This window comes from Ixodes scapularis, unplaced genomic scaffold (assembly GCF_016920785.2).
Source record: "Ixodes scapularis isolate PalLabHiFi unplaced genomic scaffold, ASM1692078v2 PGA_scaffold10__122_contigs__length_95168666, whole genome shotgun sequence".
NCBI lineage: Eukaryota > Metazoa > Arthropoda > Arachnida > Ixodida > Ixodidae > Ixodes > Ixodes scapularis.
Genome location: NW_024609836.1, coordinates 68,411,505 through 68,430,338, shown reverse-complemented (window position 1 = coordinate 68,430,338; position 18,834 = coordinate 68,411,505). Strand labels below are relative to the sequence as shown.

Below are 18,834 nucleotides of genomic sequence, written 5' to 3'. Positions count from 1 at the left end.
GAAATTTCGGACATGTTTCACGTCGGAGGAGACAAGGAGTTGATCTCTTCGTACAATCTGCCGAACCACAACCGGTTCTTCTGCGATGATGCCCTCTTGCAGACTACTAGGAGGGCAGGAGTGGGCCGTGGAGGGAGGCTTCAATTTCACATACAAAACAGGACCCTTCTCACCCAACCAAACGGGAATGTGAGTAAATAACAATCAAGTTTATTCGTCTACTCGTCTGCAACTGTTTCTAGAATAAGGGGCTCCGATGGCTTTGGATCACCCCAAGCAGACTGGCGCGTCGCAAAATGGGTGCGCAGAACTTCTCCGCAAGCGCAGCATGTCACCCAAAGATTCTCGGGGCGCCCAAGGTGTTGGAGGATAGTGGGTAGACCTCAAGGCAGCTTGCTTTGAGGTCCACCCACTGTCCTTCTAATGAGAGCAAACCAGAGCTCGGCGTTCTGACGTCACCACAACCCCTGCAAAAGAAGCAGACGAACTTGCGCTCCCATATGTTCGCAATTTCGTGGATTTGAAAATAGGGCATATATATATATATATATATACAACCACGAAGGGTATTTTTTTATACTCTTTTACCCGCTGTCAGGAATTAGGCGCGCTGCGCGACAAAGCTAGTGCTATTAGTACCTTGAATATGAACACTACGTGAAACTGTAACCAGAGCGTGTTAAAATCGCACTTTTTTCTTCATCTCTGCGAGCAAATAACGTGCCATGCAGCAAGCAAACGTTTAAATACGCAAAATGTATGCAAAACCATAACCACATATACACATGTTGAGACGTTTTGTGTGTTGTCCCCTTCTTCGTCCGTCGTCTCCGGTTTTCAAAAATGTCTAACATCAACCAGCTCGCCTCCCTACTTACTTTATCTTCACAAGATGTGGATCAGAGTCTGTTGACTTTGCTAAGCCGGATGCGAAGTCTAACTCATTCAAAGTGGACAGTTGGACCAGTTGGTTCATAGCTTTGAAATGCAGAATCGCCGAAAAAAGGCAAGGACTAAGACGAAGAAATACAACACAAGGCGGCTTGTGTTGTATTCCTTTTTCTTAGTCCTTGTCTCTTTTCGGCGCTTTTACATTTCAAAACTAACTGGTTGTGATGCCGCGTGTCGTTGTCCCAGCGGCATCAGGCACAGGAAAATTATTACTAAAGGCTTTCCAGCTTTTAGACGTATATTCGCGACGTAATTCGTTTTAAATAGTTGGCGTCTATATTTCTCACTTGAATTCAACATTTATTTTGCACGCTTGAGAAGTAAACGTAAACCGGATTTATTTCGAAAAAATACGTACACCGATGGCCGCCGGGCATGCAGCGGTCCTCTCGACCGTTTATTATCTCTCCAGAGTGTAGTGACGTCATTCACGGCTTCCCCGAGCCAGCTTAACGGCAAGCAAGGGTCACCTGACCCTAGTAATGACGTTACTTTTGCTAGTTCTTCTCTCCACTCTGGCGCTTTCATACCCTCGGCGCGCCTCAACGGGTGGGTCTACGCCGAAATTTTTATTTGCTATTACAACGATCCCACTAATACGATCAAAAGGAAGCGTAAGACACGTAATTGTTAAGATGTCTAAATTACAACTTTCACTGATTGTTCAAATTGAAGGATTTATTCAGCTTCCCTTTAAACAATTGCAGTTAGCGCATTGTGTTCTTTTGTTCGCCCCTCTTACCCGTGTCTATAAGCGCGACCGTGCTTTCAAAGATTCGGCATCGACTCGCCCGGAAGTCAGCATTGAGCGTACAGGCTACGTTTGCAAAGCAGAATCAGTGAATATTTTTTTCGTGTCGTGAATTAATTGTTCATGCTTGCCTCCGACAGGAAAGTGCGCTTGAGTGTGAACAACATTATCAAGCGGTTGGTGGTTCATGACGTCATCGGGGTGATCCGAGGAAGCGTTGAACCAGGTAAGATTCTGGTCAGGACTGATGAAGGCGGCGTGCGTCAGTGCTGCACCGGACCCTGCAATAGATTGCTTGCGGCTCTAGTGCCTGAAGCGCGTGTGTTTGCCACGACTTTTGATTCATATTTTTTTTCGCCAGGTAAAGTCACTACTATATAGTTACTGTCAGAGTGAAAACGACAGCACGTGCTCAGTTCCTTTTGCCGTGTCATAGCCTCCTATAATACCGACAAAGCCTGGAAGATTCCCACGAGAAGCGGCCGCCGAAATGGAAAAGGTGGAGGGGCAGACAACGGATGAGAGAAGAGCCACGTGTCTGGCGCCCCGCTGCGGCGAGCCGTCGAAACACACTTCTCCCGAGCGAACAAGTGTGTTTCGGGTCCTTGCCGCTGCAAAAGCTGTGCGCTGACGTCCAGGTTCCCCGAGAAATGGCTCTTTGATGCTCTGTGCTACCAGATCCTCACGCTCCAAATCTGCGACCGCTATGGCTCCGTCGTCGAACAGCCAGGCTTTGTGAGTATAGAGGAGGCTTTGGCCTTGCCTTGGCTGCGCGCGCGCGCGCGCTACGACACAATGAAGAGTTGCAGATTTAGGAAGCCCTCGCTGGAGACGGGACAACTGAAGCTCCTTTCCTGCTGTTCTTACCTTGTGTGTGGCTGTAGGAAACGATGCGTTTTGGCCAGATCCTGGCGAAGCAACCGCGCCACAGGTAAATGAAGCCGCGGTCAGGCATTAAAACATCATGTCTAAGCCCTTCTACCCTGTTAGTTGTAGCGCTGTGTTAAAGAATCCCCTTAGTGTAATCGTCGCGCTTTTTTTGTTTATTACTACGCTGTTTTAGTTAAAAACAATTTATATTATTGTGGGATTTTTAATATCTAACTAGTTTAACATAGCTTTTAAACGAGCCAACCAAATTCCCACTGACCGATGTCAGCTACCATAGTAGCAGTAGCTTGTTTTAGGGAACTGTCTTTGCACACCGGATACGGTACGATGGGCAATCCGGTACGAACTGCGCACGCGCTACCGCCACCGCAGAAGACTCGGACATGTGCTGCTCGTATACCGGAAAGGGTGGAAGGGGGAGGGGGGGGGGGGGGGGGGGGGGGGGCACCGTCCTGTGTCGGATGTGCAAAAACGATCCTCTAATACTCTCTGCTCTATTTGGCGTGTTCCTTGTATGACGGTCCAGTCACATCGTTCGTACCAAAAACTGTTTGCAGGCAAGTTCTAGGGGCACATATGTTCGAAGCAAACATGCCGTCCAACTTATTTGGGTCGGGTCCACCAATGATTCTCTCGTTATGGCTGCAGCGAGTAACGCGTCTTGTATACGATGTAGCAGCGGGACTGCCCATTGTGGCAGACGCCTGTTCCGCTGCAGGTAGTCTGCTTTGCAGGCAGCCGATCGACGGAAACTTCATCCGTCGACAGCAAGTCGAAAGTTATTTTGTTTACCATTCAGTTGAGTTCCCATAGCCAGTGCTGCGCAAATGTGTGCAAACATATTTTTTTTTTTATTGTCAGGACGCCGTTTTGAAGAATATCAGTTAACCTTTTTGCATCTTGGGACAATTTAAAATCGGCAGAAAGTTTCTTGACTTCGTGGTTCTAAACCACGAAGTCAAGAAACTTTCGTGGTTCGTGGTTCGTGGTCTTTCTGCTGCTGTGGTAGCTGACGTCGGTCAGTGGGAATTCGGCTGACTGGCTTAAAATCTATGTTAAACGAGTTAGATATTAAACATCCTACAAAAATGTAAATTGTTTTTAACCAAAACAGCGTAATGATAAAAAAATTTCGCGACGATTACACTAACGGGATTCGTTTAGACAGCGCAACAAGTTACAGGGTAGAGGGGCTTAGAGCGATAAACGGGTATCCTGTTCACCAGGCAAATGTGACCCCCAATTAGCCGTCGCCATGTTGCACATTTTTGACCACTAGAAACGTAACCTTATAGTTTTAAGTCTAGATTTTAACGAAGTACCGCGCACAAATAATTGCTTATCGATATTTAATAACAGTAATGACGAGATAAGTCAGGTTTCGTTTTGTTTAAGTCCCTATTGTGCTTTTACGACAAAAAATTCAAGCAGCTTCGCCATGCCTCTGCTAGATGCCGTAGGTCGCGGCTCTCTATTTTGGGTTTTATCTGGGACTAATAGTATTGAAAAAATAGTTTATTACGTTTTAATAGCGATAGCACTACAAATATTGGCTCAGTTTTTCGTAAAAACCTCAGGATGTGGTATAGTAACGTGTCTAGTGGTTAAAAATGTGCAACATGGCGGCGGCCAATTGGGGGTCACTTACAGCTGCTAGTCTATTGCACTAAGGCCCTCTACCTCGTTAAGACAGCGACAGCAAGGTCGTGATGTGTATTATCGCCAAATTTAGCTTGGAAACTGAATTGGTGCATAGGTCACGTGGCCTAAATGTTTCCGCTAAATTTAGGGGGACCTTATTTGTCTACAGGGCCCGTGACGTCATGTCCCGTGGCATAGATTTCCCCGCCAAATTTAGCGGGGAATTGAGTTGCTGCATAGGTCCCGTGACGTCAATTTTTCTGCCAAATTTACGAGGGAAACTGAATTGGTTTACACTCCTGCCTTCACGAAACCGGGGGGCGGGCCACTAACAGCTGTTGCTGTAAAACGGCTAGCATGGTCCGCCTTGTACTAATAAAATGAACTGTTGGGCTAGTTGATTAAACATTATGGACACAAACAGCGCTAACGACGAGGACTAGTAGAAAGAGTGCACAAGGTCTCCTCTTTCTTATTTTTGTGGATTCAAACGTCAGTTGCTTGTCAGAGTCCATCCTTTCCACTTCTACTAGTTCTCGTCCTTAGCGCTGTTTGTGTCCATAATTTAATCACATGTTAGAAATATTGTCAGCTCGCTTCTAAGAGTTTTTGGTGTTACACTCGCGTGTATTGAGTAATTTTAAAGATCCACTCTGTCTTCTTTAATGTGATTTCGCTGCATTGTGCAAAGCCGCCTCGTATTTTCCTCAACTGTATAGAACTGTATTGGAGAGTAACTCATCTAGTATTGAGAGAGAGTCCAAAGAAAATTTATACATGTGTTTTACGATTGCTACTTGCAATCCAAGGTGTTTTATGACTACCAGATAATATGTGGGTAGATTGGCTTACATTTTTTTGCATAATAGACGAATGATGCGTGATTTCATGTTCTTGCATATGGTTGTTAGCGGTGTAGTCCATTGCGCATCTTTACTAAACTGTTCATGTTTATGCGTTCCTCAAACGTCTAGTCCTGTACTCTCATCGTTTTATCCTTCCATTCTACACAAGACTGATTCCATTACCCGTGTGCAACTGGTTTTTAACAAATTGGATTCAAACTTGTTTACATTTGACATAGGCATTTTTGGATCCGAGCTAACATTTAGAAAGGTCATTGACATCTTCCTTTCAGTTTGATATGTCAACGTATGATCCTGATATGTGAACTCTGATTATTTCGACGTAGTGAACAACTAACAAGGCATTAAAGCATTGTTATCATTAATATTATAACGTCTTGTACTAAGTCGTGCACTGCGCCAAAGGGACAACGTGCGTGCCCGTCTGATGCCGCTTTAACAGATACACTTCATAAACGAAAAGGTATTATGTTTTATGTAAAATATTGGATGTTGCTCTCAATGGCGGAGCGCAAGTTCGTCTTTAAATCGTCTGCTCGAACTTGAATATGCGCTTTCGCCTTCCTGTTTCTTGCACGGTGACGACAGAACGCCAAGCTCTGATTGGCTCCGATTGAAAGAAAACGGTAGATCTCAATGTTATAGCTGCATGGCCAGCTGCCTTGAGATCCACCTACTGTCTTTTCAATCAGACTCAAGCAGATCTCGGCGTTCTGACGTCGCCACAACCCCAGCAAAAGACGCAGATGAACTTGCGCACTGCATATATAAAACATTCTGCCCGTAAACGCATTCAGCGCTATAACTAGATTCGGAAAAGAGTAGTTGAGTAGGGCGAAAGCGTCTTGGGGATGGTGCAGATCAGTTCAGCGTGACGGGCAACCACCACGACGCGTGGGGTTTCGGAGCCAGCGACCCGTCATCGGGAACCGCTGCACTCCTGGAGGCGAGTCGAACCCTGGGTGACATGGTGAGACGCGGATGGAGGCCCAGGCGTTCGATCGTCGTCGCTTTCTGGGCCCAGGAAGAATTCGGCATGGGCGGCTCCAGGGAATGGGTGGAGGTGAGTCACCAGCGCCAATAAGGCCCTGTGCTAACTGTTTTATATATATATATATATTTCAGCACTGGTATTTTCGCGAGTTCAAACACAAGTCTCGTCCACATTAAGGCCAGACGCAAATGATGCTAAGAGCTGATGAGACTAATCCTAAAGCGCCAAAAGCGCACCATTGCGGTATTCGTCATGTTCGTATACGTGTTTTATCATCGCTTAACCAATCATGTACAGAGAAGGCCCGGAGACTTGCGATTTTGTCGCTGTCTGATTGGTCCTATCAGCTCGTATAGCGCCAGCTGCGTCTGGACTTAAGGTAAAGCAAAGCAGAGGGGGTGTTGGTGCATACCATTGTCTCACATGTTGCGAGGACTATACTTGTTTATGATGCTTTTGCGCTCCAGCCAGGTTCTACCCTTACACGGACTCGTTTATTTATAGGGTGTCCCTTTCTCATATATCAAATCAAATATAAGAAAGATGCATCGAACATTTGATTGACTGCCGCACGGGCATTTCAAGTGCCAGTAAACCAATGCTGATACCGAATCGCCGAATGAGCACACACCGAGTATAACGCGCGGAGGCGAGATCGCGAGCTGGTTCTCCGATTGCTGAATTGGCATCGAGAGAAATATCATTTGAGATGCCAGTGTAACAGTGCTACGGGTTTTACTCTTGGTTGCGTAACCACGTAATAATTCGTATGATTAAACCCACCCGTCAGGGTAGTTGTCCAGAGCCACTATAGGTGAACAGAAAACAAACGTAACTTGAAAAAGTGCCAGATTCAACTCGCTAGCAATATGCCGCTTACGCTTGAGCCACATCTACTGAAGTTTTAATAACGTGTTTTTAAACAAGGGGCGTTAAGGTTAAGATTGCTCGAGTAAAAAAATCTGCTATTGCTTTTTAAGCAAGCAGTGTTTTTGTTCTTTATTTTTGTGGGGTGCTGCTAGGTCATAAGCCTGTTTTAGAAGAATGTGGAGCGACTGAGACCACCATATTGAAGACGTCACATTTAAATTGTTTTATGTTCGTATTCCCCTCAATCGCCGCAGTAAAAAAAGTCCGGCTCATAGCAGAACTTTAGTGGTTTCTCCCTTCAAGTGTTGAATTAAAATATATGTGGGTGAACCTGATATTAACTTTGTCATTTTGACAAGACCTACATGTTTGAAAGGCTACAATCATCGTTTCTTCCTTCATCAACCAAGTTTTGTACGAACTACATCGCACAGCGCGTGAATAATGCGCAACACGGCTTTTTTTTTCTCTTGATGGGAGAAGTATAGGCGGACCTCTGGTTTTATGCATACGGTTGTTTTTACTACGCCATTAGGATATCCGTCAACGAACATTGCTTGATACTAGTAAAAACAACTATGATTTATGAAGCCGATCTCTGTCAAAAAGAATGGTCGGAGAGAAGAGACCGTGAGTGATACAGTGCTGAGGTATTGCGCATAATGAAATCCAGTTCCAAGTTTAAAATTCTAAGCTATGTTTTTATTTTTATGCAAGAAAAACGATCGATGCCCCATTAATGTAGCAAAAGATGTAAAGCTTGATACCAATCTAGAAATCAAGGAAATCTGCGTGTGTGTCTGTTATCCTATCCTTCACTACACAGAGGAAGTCTCAACAAATATCGATTTCCGCATTGCTGTAAAAGAGAAAGATGGAGGGAGAAATACCAAAAGTTCCCATATATGCGCCGTGCCAACGCCGAGTTTTCACTCTCAGAAACACATACTGTCTTTGCCAAATGCATTTCGAAAGATTGTTAACATGTAAGACGCTGGAATTTCTTAGGGCCAGTGTCCAAATGTTTTGTCTCCTTCCGTTTCTGTAATCTTCTTTTTTTTTTTTCAACAATAATTTTTCTCAACTGCTAGGTTTGTGCAGTATTGAGGAGGTTGTTGTATTACGCGTTACCAAGTGAGAAGAAAGAAATTCTTTGTAAATTTTCAAGGTTTTCAGCCACTCTCTTTCTAATTTCTCGTGTAAAGTGAACATTGTGAAAAACGTGTCCTGGCAGCCTTCGTTAGAAACAAAACAAAAAAAAACGCTTTCATCCTTTACTAACTCCCTAAACAATAGTGTTACCACGCAGTAACGGGCTGTAAGTTGTTTTGTATTACAGTTGAGTTTTTTCGTTCTTTTTTCAGGAAAATATTGATCTTATAACTCACGGTGCGGTTGGTTACGTCAACCTTGACATTTGTGCTCAAGGTGAGCTACCATCGTAATTGTTTTCTTTATAAAGATAATCTCCCTTCGTTTTTTTTTTTTAAATTTATCTTCATGTATTACTTGAGCAAGGAAAGATTACTCAATATAAAGAAATAACGTGCAGTCTAATGAAAGCAAATGAAAGAGATGAATGTTAATCACCTCTTTTTGTAAGCTTTTAGCTTGGATCACTACTGCGTGATGGACGTTAAAATCGTCAGATGAGCGTGTCGTACGGTACCGGCTAAATTGTTTCCAAGCAGCGTATACGGATGCCGAACGCCATTTTAAGGCCACAGACTTGTAACGAGTATAGAAAAAAACTGCATGAAGTTCCGGGGAGCACGAACAGACGTTCATGATGGGGGAGTTGGGGTTAGGCGGATCAGAGAGGAACATCTGTTGTGACTAACGGTCATGTATAACTTAGTTTGGAATGACTGAGTTCCCAGGCGGCAACCTTTTTTTCGAGGAGGGCATTCAACAGCTTGTGCCACTTCATGATAATTGCTCATAGCTTAGCGGGGATTGAGGGGAGAGGAAGCTACAGCGTGCATATCAATTCTGTCTGAACTGAAATATTTTCCTGCACCTCTTATCTTTATTTAAAGGGCGATGCAACGATTTTTGTATTTTGCGCAAATACCGCTTAGGACGAATCCCTGGCGTTGATGACCTGTAAAATACCCGTTCGTTTTTCACCACACGCAATCAAAGTCGCAGAAAAAAATAAAGAAAAACGAGCAAAGTTCACCCCCTCAACTCGCAGCCGAAACAAGCGGCCACGTGATCTGCAGCCGATTATATTCCGCCACTGTTGATCATAGCCATGCGCTGGGATTGGCAATGCACAAAACACGCGCTGCGTTCCAGACATTGTTATGGTTCGGCTGTTTTCGTCATTGCAGCGACTGGACACGGGTCACTACCCGAATGCTTCTCGAGCTATAGATTATCACGAGCCCAAATCGAGTGCCCACGCAATGCTCGGGTCCAATCTATGAGTCGCATTCAAATATCGTCACTGGGCGGTACTGCTACCACCCAGCTACGTCATCAGGTTTTGCGAAGGAGAGATTGAATGAAAACGCTCGGTTTTGTCCTCGAAATTACAGCGCAACAAAAATGTTTCTTGGTCAGGGGCGTTGCGTGCCTTGAGTCCCACTAGTGACAGTAAACACATGTAAAGTGAAAAACTTTCCAATTGAATATCGTTGCACCGCCCCTTTAACTAATTCATCAGAAGTTAAAATTTAAAAAAAAAAAAATGACCCCTCATAGTTGTCCTTTAATGTCTAGGAAACATTGTGTACCTGTGCACTAGCAATATCCCCTATATTACTCTGTCGCTGGACGAGAACTAAAGGTTTTTAAAAAGGTTCGTGCGTTATAGACTGCTACAATATACCGGCTGTCTGGGTTACGATAAACTGACATGTCGCACCTGGTTCACATACGAAAAGCGTAAGAGTGAAAATTACTGACCCGTAAAGGCATACCCTAGTAACAATTCTTATATGAATAAGACATTTCTTGGTCCAATAAACACATATGATAAAATAAGTTATATGATCTTATAAAGTTCTTGTATGCTCCTATATGATCCCACTTTATTATATTCGTTAACTAAACCAAGACATGTATTATACTTACAGCATTGTCACTGGGGGTCGACATTTTCATTTTAAATTGGCAACTGTTAGGAGACCGAGTGATGGGATCAGGTACAGTCAGTGACACGGTTACAACGAAGTCAGCATGGGCTTATTTTTTCATGTTATATCGAAGGACTGTTGGCGGAAATCCAATTTTACCGTTCATGCTATTACCTTTAATGAACACTTTTAACCACACTATGTACTTGTTCTCGTGACAACCTTCGATTCTAAAAGATAAAGAACAAACTCTGAAAACCGGCGTTTGTTCATTCGCTCTAACTGTGTCGCGCTGTGCACAATAATGTTCCTTAGATGGTGACGCATACTAAAACTCTTACTATATTTTTTTTAGGTTCGCTGTTTGGAGCCGCGGCATCTCCTTCGTTGCGCAACATAATCTACAAGGCAAACGAAGTGGTAAGATAAATACACCATTGAATCGATAAATACACCTCCCTCCGAGCCACACCACCTCTCGCCACTCAAAGAATGAGAACTGCATGGCGTCTCTTTCGGATGCCCCCTCGCGTGCTCGTTGCCTTCTATTGTGCTCCGGCTGCACGTGCACGCTGAAACCTGAACGAGACGCCGAAGTGCTCTCGAAGGCGGGAGGGTCGCGTTGGAGGCGGATTATCTGAAACACCACCCTGCCGTATATCCTGCCAACGACTACGGAAGATAAGGCCCGCGTCTTTCCTCCTCTAACGCCATCACCGATAAGCGTAGAAACTGGGGGAGGGGGGTGAAATGCGAGCCCGCGGGAATGCCAGGTCGCCCCGCTCTAGTTTGAATAATTAGGTGGTAGACGCAAAGCAAGCTACCCTTGTCATTAACCACTGCCTCAACTCGCTCGAACGCGAACGCCGAACACCGGACGACGGTGTTAGGCGTTCCAAGACGTCCGAAGAGTGAATAGAGACGGAGGCAGCCGCCGTTGCTAATCATTTCCACTAATCAGTCCAGACAGAGCTTGGCGCTTAGGTGTCCCAGCGTGCTCTCAGTGGCGTGGCTTTTTTGAACGCCCGGCGCCCAGCACACGAACTATGGCTTCGCCGTGCTCTGGCTGCGCGCGCTGGTGTTCGAGGTGCGCGAGGCGTCGAAACGTCATAGAAGGCAGAGCGCGAGCGCTGGAGGGGAGGCAACTCAAACTCCTCTCCATTGTTCTCATCCAGTCAGTGACTGTAGACGCTTTACACAAGCACCTGACTACAGCCGTCGTTGCCGACCTTCTTTTGTTTTACCGAGATGCCGAGCCAATGAATTGGGCGTTTATGAGATGTTCACAAAGTTCAATGCTGTGGAGGACACAGTAGAACCTAAGATTGCAATGCTCATTATCAAAATCACCATGATTTCAAGAACGCGTTTGCCAACATGGGATAGGTAGGAGCCTATTTAACCATTATCTAACATCTCCACTTTTTTTCTTAATGGTGTTGTTGTAGCCACTCTTCTTTCTGGTGCATTCTTGCCCTGTGATGGTTCGCTTGTATGTTGTTACTTTGGGCCTGCAAGGTTGAAGGTCGTTGAAGTTCTTTGGAGGCGATGGATACTTCGCCAGTTTTTTGGTGAACCAATTTATTTTACAAACTATGGACATCTGTACAAAGTAAGGGAAGTTGGCATATTGGCATCGAACAGGTCTAATAGATGAACAAATTCAGTCAAAATCGCCCTCCCTCGCCCCATCCGAGGCTGTTGAAGACACTCCCTCGCCGTCAGGAAAGCTTCAACCAATAGTTTAAAACCCTATCAAAGTCATGTGGCGTCCACCCTCTACTGGTCGGCTTGAGGCCGACTCGGCCCAACATCAAGTTTGCAACGGCAACGGCAACGGCTGACAGCTCCGTAACATTGGCAGAGCCTTGGGTTCCAGACGGAGTGGCCCCACGCTAGAGCTCCTGGTCCAAAACTCGATCGTCACCGGTCTACCCTGTGGAACACTGAAATATACAACGTAACACGCGCACATACAAAAAAAAAATTTTTAAAAACCTTCGCGGAGGAGACATCTTCGCCGCGGGGTGCCTGCTCGTGAGGACCGCGCGGTCACCCGTCAAAAATTGAAAAAACAAAAACAGCCGGCTTGCGCCAACCTCCTCGCACCACCGCTGAGCCTAATAGTAGGATACCCTCAAACACCCCCCCCCCCTCCCCCCCCCCCCCCCCCCCACCACCTTTCCGGGCAGGCCCTGAGGGTGAAATACCCTGAGAGTATTTTGATAAATATATAAAGAACCTTTCCTGCTATTGATGAAGTGAAATGAAGAGAATACAGGGAAACAAAAGCTGAATGTCGTTCATGGCGGCGCCCAAGCTTAGCTGCTGCGCTATGGATGATCCGCGCAGCGCAGCACGGCTCCCATCTGCGTCGCCAAGCGCGCGTCTTGCTGCGTCCCACAACGAGTGCAATGCTAACACACGGTGACGCCAGCATTCACACATGTGCCGCTTGGGGCATAGTTCAGTCCAGCATCGGCGTTTTTGCCGCTTATGGCGTAATTCCGCTTACGTTGCCCTAATGTTCAAGCCTTCTCTTTTATGTGGCGTCGCTTTAAAGGGACACTGACAACGCCCCCCGCCCCCCACACCTTAAAAAAATATTATTAGGCAGTTTGTTATAGAGTTAGAAAACCACTCAATCAATAATTTTCTACAGCGTCACGCATATTTTTAATAAAGCCAAGTAACGCACTTTTCTTGAAACCGAATCCGAAACTGGACTGGGGAAGAAGAAGATATATAGAGGAAAGTTTTGCCAGAAATCACGTGGCTGTGCGACATGTTTTTAATGCAAAAGCATGAACTGGGGGGTCCAATGGAGCAAAGCCGCCAGCTTGTGTAACGGCGAGAAATGAGACCTAAATTCCCAACCTTCTATTGGCTGCGACGCATAATATATTAAAGTCCCATTGTCTACGACGCGTCATATCAGATGCTTCGTCACGGAAGCCTGAGAGGCCGCTCCAGGTCAAGGCGGGAGCACCTCAAAAGTAAAACACAAAGAAAACCACAACAACGCAGATGCATCTTCACGCACTCCCGGTGCCGCACCGAGATTCGCACTCCCGCCGCTGCTTCACCCAGCAGCGCAGCGGTCACCAGGGAGCCAGGACGGTCTGCGCGGCGAAGCGCCGCACTCCTTACGGGCGCTGCGGCCGTCTCTAATCCTTTCGGCGCTGAGAATGCTTTCGCATTCACAACTCATAAGAAGTGCTGAGGCCTCCTCGGAATACTTTTCAGTGAACGTATTTGTAGTCTTTTAAAAGGCACAGAAAATGGGTATCATAATCTTTTTTTTTAATTATTTCTAACGTCGAGTGTGTACCTTCGATGACCCACGACTTGGAATATATTAGGTGGTTGTATTTAAACCATAAGGAACGTTATATGGCCATAGAGACTGAGCGCGACTCAAACTCGCCAGTTCTCGATCGGCGGTTTTCGAGGGTAAATAACATAAATTTGGAGTCAAAAATTGTGTTCTGGGTAGTTGGGTTCTCATATTTCATGTACAAATAAAAACACTGGCAAGTATAAATACCCTGCCAGCGTCCCCCTAAAGGCTATAATTGTGGGAGCAAGTTGTATGCTAAAGTATAGGTCTATGAAAGCCTTTTCTTCTTAAGTGTTTTAGTAAACTGTCTTAAACAGCAAATCAGTACCTGTATTCATGCCTCAGCTTCGAATGAAACAGTCGAAAGTGATGCCGAGACTAAAACCGTGACTTGGGAAAGTTACAAAACCTCTTTGAAATTAAATTTGTGTAAGAATTTGTATAAAATTTACTGAAGTACTACTGGTTGAAGCGTTTGTGATGTCTTGGGGACGCCAGCAGGATACCGGCCTTCAGAGGTGACAGTATAAGTTGCTGGATGAAACGAAAATCTTCAGAGTGGCAACCTGCCTCACGATTTAGATTTTCAAAATTACAGGGCCGCTTAGCAGCATGTTAAACGTAAAATAGCCGGTTCTTTCTTTTTTTAAGGCCTTAAAATTTGACGCGTACTATCAAATGCCTTTACCCTAACCTATGTCGTGTATTAATAAAATATACTACCAGAAACGCCGCATTAGTACACCGTTTTTTCGATAAGCTAAGAGCTCCGGACAATATGAGTAGTAGATGGCTACCCCCATCTTTGAGCGCTACTTTTTTCTTAGAACTCTAAGTGGCATTGCTGGTTAGCGTAGAATCTGAACATGTTTCTCTTATAACTCGCGGTTCGCAGCTGAAAATAAATAACATATTATAAGCACGCTCAAGAAGTCTGATGTATAACGTATGGGCTGCGCCACTTAACGATTTAGTGGCCAGTTTGTGCATCTACAAGTCATATATTGTCTAGATAGGACATCAAATTATATCCTAGCTTTCTATTTACAATGGTGCGTCCTGCTGAACTTGTAAATTTATTTTTAATATTTATTATTGTTATCTCACTGAAACGCAGTTTCCTGTCGCCGGGAACAGTTGTGGACATGCTACGAACGACTGCCAGAGGGTTGACATTTCAAGGTAAACATCAGACGAAAACACGAAAGAATAAAACAGAAAAATAAAACAGACGAAATTGTCTAACGTATGTGGACAGACATTCACGAGCTTTTAACTATACATCGAAATGTTATTATGTTCACTGCAACTCGGCAGCCATTTTCGGTTCATATTTTCCTTCAATGTATACCTTTTCTGTGCGTTACTTTTTTGTGTAGCAATGTAAATGCTGTGAAATTGCTATGAACATCATTATATTAATTGTCTTGCTAGTTGAGTCATGAACTTTAGAGTTGTTTGTCTTATGTCCTGTGACTATTATTTCGTACGTTTGTATGCCTAATACCGTTCCCTCTGTTTCGCATACGGTTTATATTCAGCCAGAGACGAAGGAGATCTGGGAACAGGCTGTCAGGTTACTCAAAGCTTAGCATGAAAATACAACTTGACAATTTAGGAAGCCTCTGAAAGGAGCCAAAAACGTTCCGTTTTACCCAACGTAGTAGTAAAATCACGGATTACAAACGTCAGCTTAGTTCTAAAATAGGCGGCGTTGAAGGCTCCAAGCCTGATAGAGAAGTATTCACTGGATACGTGCATACGAGCGAGCCCCTATGCAAAGTTTTCTTGTAGAAGTCTTCGTGTGTCCCCCGATGTGTGAACAGTCGCGGTAAAAGGCAATACAGTATAGGCAACATAGTTGAGCACTACCGCTGGCTACGCAGTTGCCGCCAACAAACGCGCATAATTTGTAGCTAGAATAATAGAATAATTACGGGAGGAGTATCTACTAGGGGAAGCATGAAGAATGCAAGAAATCACTCTTCAGATTTCAGTCGTAAAAAATCGAGTTTACTGAGAACTCTATGGAGACCATAGGATGGTGTCAGCATATGTAACGTAAACCCATGCCGTTTTGCGTCCATGATCGTCTTTCGTCCCAACGGACTTCGTCACTGTCGGTGCTGTAGCACAACCGCTAAAAAATAACCTCAACTCGAGTGCCTTCAGCCTGGAACAAGACTCCGAGTGACGTGTTTACCGCGTCGTAAAAGGTGGCCCACAATTTTCACTTGATGACATCATAGAAGTGGCGCGTTGTCGTCTGCCGCTACCCCGGCCAACACCTCCTAGCTAACAAAGGCGTAGCGCTGAATCAGATGGCGCGCCATCAGCGAAGGCCAACGCTCAGAACACATTGGACGCGACGATCGCGTTAACGTTCCGCTCAAACTTGACTCAAAGCCGAGCGCTGACGCAGCACTCGTTTCCAATCTGTGTCCAGCATTGGCTTCTCTGCTGACGTAAAAATGTCAGCACTACGGCCTTGTCTTCTAGGCGGTGTTGCCCTGGCGGTGTCGCAGCAGCGGTTGTTGATGTGGAAGACGCCTATTCTGCTGGTGGTCGCTCTCCAGCTTGTTAATTTGCGGAAGCTTTAGCAGCCGTGGGTTGGGAGGCCGCCACCATAAGGACACTCACATTCATTAGTGTTTCTTTACTGAACTACTACGTCCAACCACTAGGATCGCGCCATCCGAAAGCATGGTACTCCTGCTTTTGTGACGTCATTTGTTGCCACTTCGTAACCCCTTTCGATGAGTAGTCGTCAAATACATTGGATGTAAGAGGGCGAATTTCAGATATTGGTTCTAGGCAACGTTTTTATGTCCATCAGTTGACAGGCTACACGGAAGAGCAGCGTTCGAAAGCAGTTCTACTCTGTTGCCTGCATGCGAGCAGGTGAGGCAGGATAGCGTTACTAGCGCCACCAACCACAACGCCACCACGGGCAACGGAGAAGGACCGTTTTCGAACGACGCTTTTTTTTTTTTTTTTTGCGCAAACTGTAGTGCGATCTTAATGTTTGCCAGGAATACCACACTAGAAGTACTTTGCACCGCAGCCAATGTGCATCGAACGTTCCACCGTTTCCAACGGTTCCGCCGCTTCTCTCCATAGTGCGCGTTGATAGAGCAGCGAACACCACCAAGCGCACGCGCCACGAAAAGGCGCCAGGGGTTCTAGGCAGAGCCGTGTATACAGAGAGTTTGGTCAATGGGAGGCGCGCGCAGAGCCAGGGCGTGCACCAGACGCAGGAAGTGGGCTTGGGATGCTCTCTTGGCCAACCAGAGGCCTAAAAGAATCCCCTAGTAGTGGTAGCAAGAAACATTTTTGATCAAAGGCATATGCTCGTATATAGTGCACGTGATGTTTCAATCACGATCATCCAAAATCATGGTGAAAGAGCGCGACTAGCGGAACGATCGACATAATCCGTACGCCAAGCGCCGAGGGCCGGGAATCTGCCGTCCGAGCGGTCGCATTCTGCCCGAGCAAAACTGAGTTGAGCGGCGCATTCGTTTCTTACATCTTTCTGCGTGATTCTGATCGAAACATTACGTGCACCTTACTTTCAACCACGAAGGATTACTTCGTAAGAGTGAGTGTAGAAACCCTTCGTGGTTGAAAATAAGGTGCACGTGATGTTTCGATCATGATGTTGCAGAAAGATGTAAGAAACGAATGTGCCGCTCAACTCTGTTTTGCTCGGACAGAGTGCGACCGCTCAGACGGCAGATTCCCGGCCCTCAGCGCTTGCCCTACGGGTTATGTCGATCGTTCCGCTAGTCGCACTCTTCCACCATGATTTTGGATGACCGTGATTGAAAAATCACGTGCACCATATTTTTAGTCACAGTGAATTACTCCGACGCCCTTATTAATTTCGTCTCTCGCGACCACCGCCACGGTATTATTTCCGGCTTCTGGTTGGCCACATTCGAATTTGTAAAGACGCCCTGGAACACGCCCAGCCCGCTTTCGGGCAACGGCGCCTCCTCAGTTGTCTCCTATACTCCCAATGAATGGCCAAACTCTCTACATATACGGCTAAGGTTCTAGGAAGCCTGTCCACGCACTTTGATCTAGTAACGTTGGGTTCTAAAAAAGGGGGGAGGGGGGGGGGGGTTCCTAGGTGGCAGGAGAGATTATGAGAAACATTCGTGGCGACCGACGCCCTGGAGATTATGCCGGCCTTCGCCGCCGTGTCACATGAAGCGAAAAAAGAACTCAAAGCTACGGCTAATATTCCTTTCCAAAAAGACAGAAACATAAAAATAATTCGTTAAAAACAAAACGAGCGAAAAGGGTTTAGGGGAAGGCGTCCGCCCCCCCCCCCCCCCCCCCCCTTTAAGGGAACCAGTCGGAGACGCGTTTTAGGACCCCATTACCTTATTTTCTTCATAGCTGCATTCCCTTATGCCACACAAAAGGAACCAGTCGGGACAAATACCCCTGGTTTACCTCACTGGCATTTCCTCCGTCATCTGTGTTCCTCGCCTTGACAAGAAAAAATGTTTTAAGTTCTTTGTATTATTTTGAGGTAGAAGTAAAAAATCTGCCTCAGGCACTTTCAGTTTGTGAATTCTATAGGGGGGCTCGGTTCGGGAAACGTGTTGTCCACCTTATAACCAGATTCGTACAGAAATGACATATATGGTCATATCAAGAATTTGGCAACATGGCTGAAATGCCATTTCTGACCCCATATATAAGATATGGCTAAATATGACCCCATATATAAAATATGAATAAATATGACATTACTTGCCCTATCCCGGGTGTGGCCATTTATAGCATTTTTGTGCGGGAGCTTCTCGTAGAGAATTCGTCACCTTTACTTGTTGTCAACCAATCGTTAGAGCCAATCGCCACCTTTAGTAAAAGTGTCGTTAAAGAAAAACGCTCGTATTTACAGTATTGATCGAAGCTCCTAACCATCTCTTGTTGTACTCCTTAATCTCTCAGCTACATCGGATTGTCCGGCGCTGGAAGTGACAATATCGCGTTCAACCTTTTCGCTGGAGTACCTTCTGTGGACTTCTATTTCACGCCAGACCCAGTAAGTAATTTCACGTTTATATATTTCTTTTAAAATTAAGTCAAGTTTACAGGTGAGCTGGTTCAATATTGACATGATAACCCAGGCACGGGGAAAAAACGGGACGGACAACACAAAACGAACTGAGATGTTCTAGCAACGTTGTCCATCGAGGAGAAGATGAGACCCTGGCGCCCCAAGCAGCTAACTTTAGAACTACATCGATGGGGACAACAAATAACAATGATTCAGCGCTCGGCCGACGCAACCGAACGCCACGTGAGCTCCGAACTCCAAAACATGTACGAAGCCAACAGGATTCGAAATTTTTCTCTATATTTCATATTATGTACGAATAGTGTATGCGTATAAAGGGTGGTGTATTTTTTTTTTTTTTCTTAGTAAT

General features: G+C 45.5%; 1 protein-coding gene across 1 annotated transcript; it reads left to right on the top strand.

Annotated features, from left to right (window-relative positions):
* The first annotated feature begins 128 nt into the window (after nt 1-128).
* LOC8039253 (probable glutamate carboxypeptidase LAMP1) lies at nt 129-18,482 on the top strand. The gene is made up of 7 exons (XM_040205738.3): nt 129-189; nt 1,843-1,928; nt 5,961-6,163; nt 8,329-8,392; nt 10,403-10,467; nt 14,505-14,569; nt 18,356-18,482. Coding segments are annotated over exons 1-7 (612 nt in total). The 5' UTR covers nt 129-187.
* Nucleotides 18,483-18,834: the final 352 nt, after the last annotated feature.

Bases quoted from the DNA above. Each gene is read 5' to 3' on its own strand.
- LOC8039253 (XM_040205738.3), top strand. The intron at 1,929-5,960 runs GTAAGATTCTGG...GGGATGGTGCAG, and splicing joins CCGAGGAAGCGTTGAACCAG to ATCAGTTCAGCGTGACGGGC. The intron at 14,570-18,355 runs GTAAACATCAGA...TTAATCTCTCAG, and splicing joins CAGAGGGTTGACATTTCAAG to CTACATCGGATTGTCCGGCG.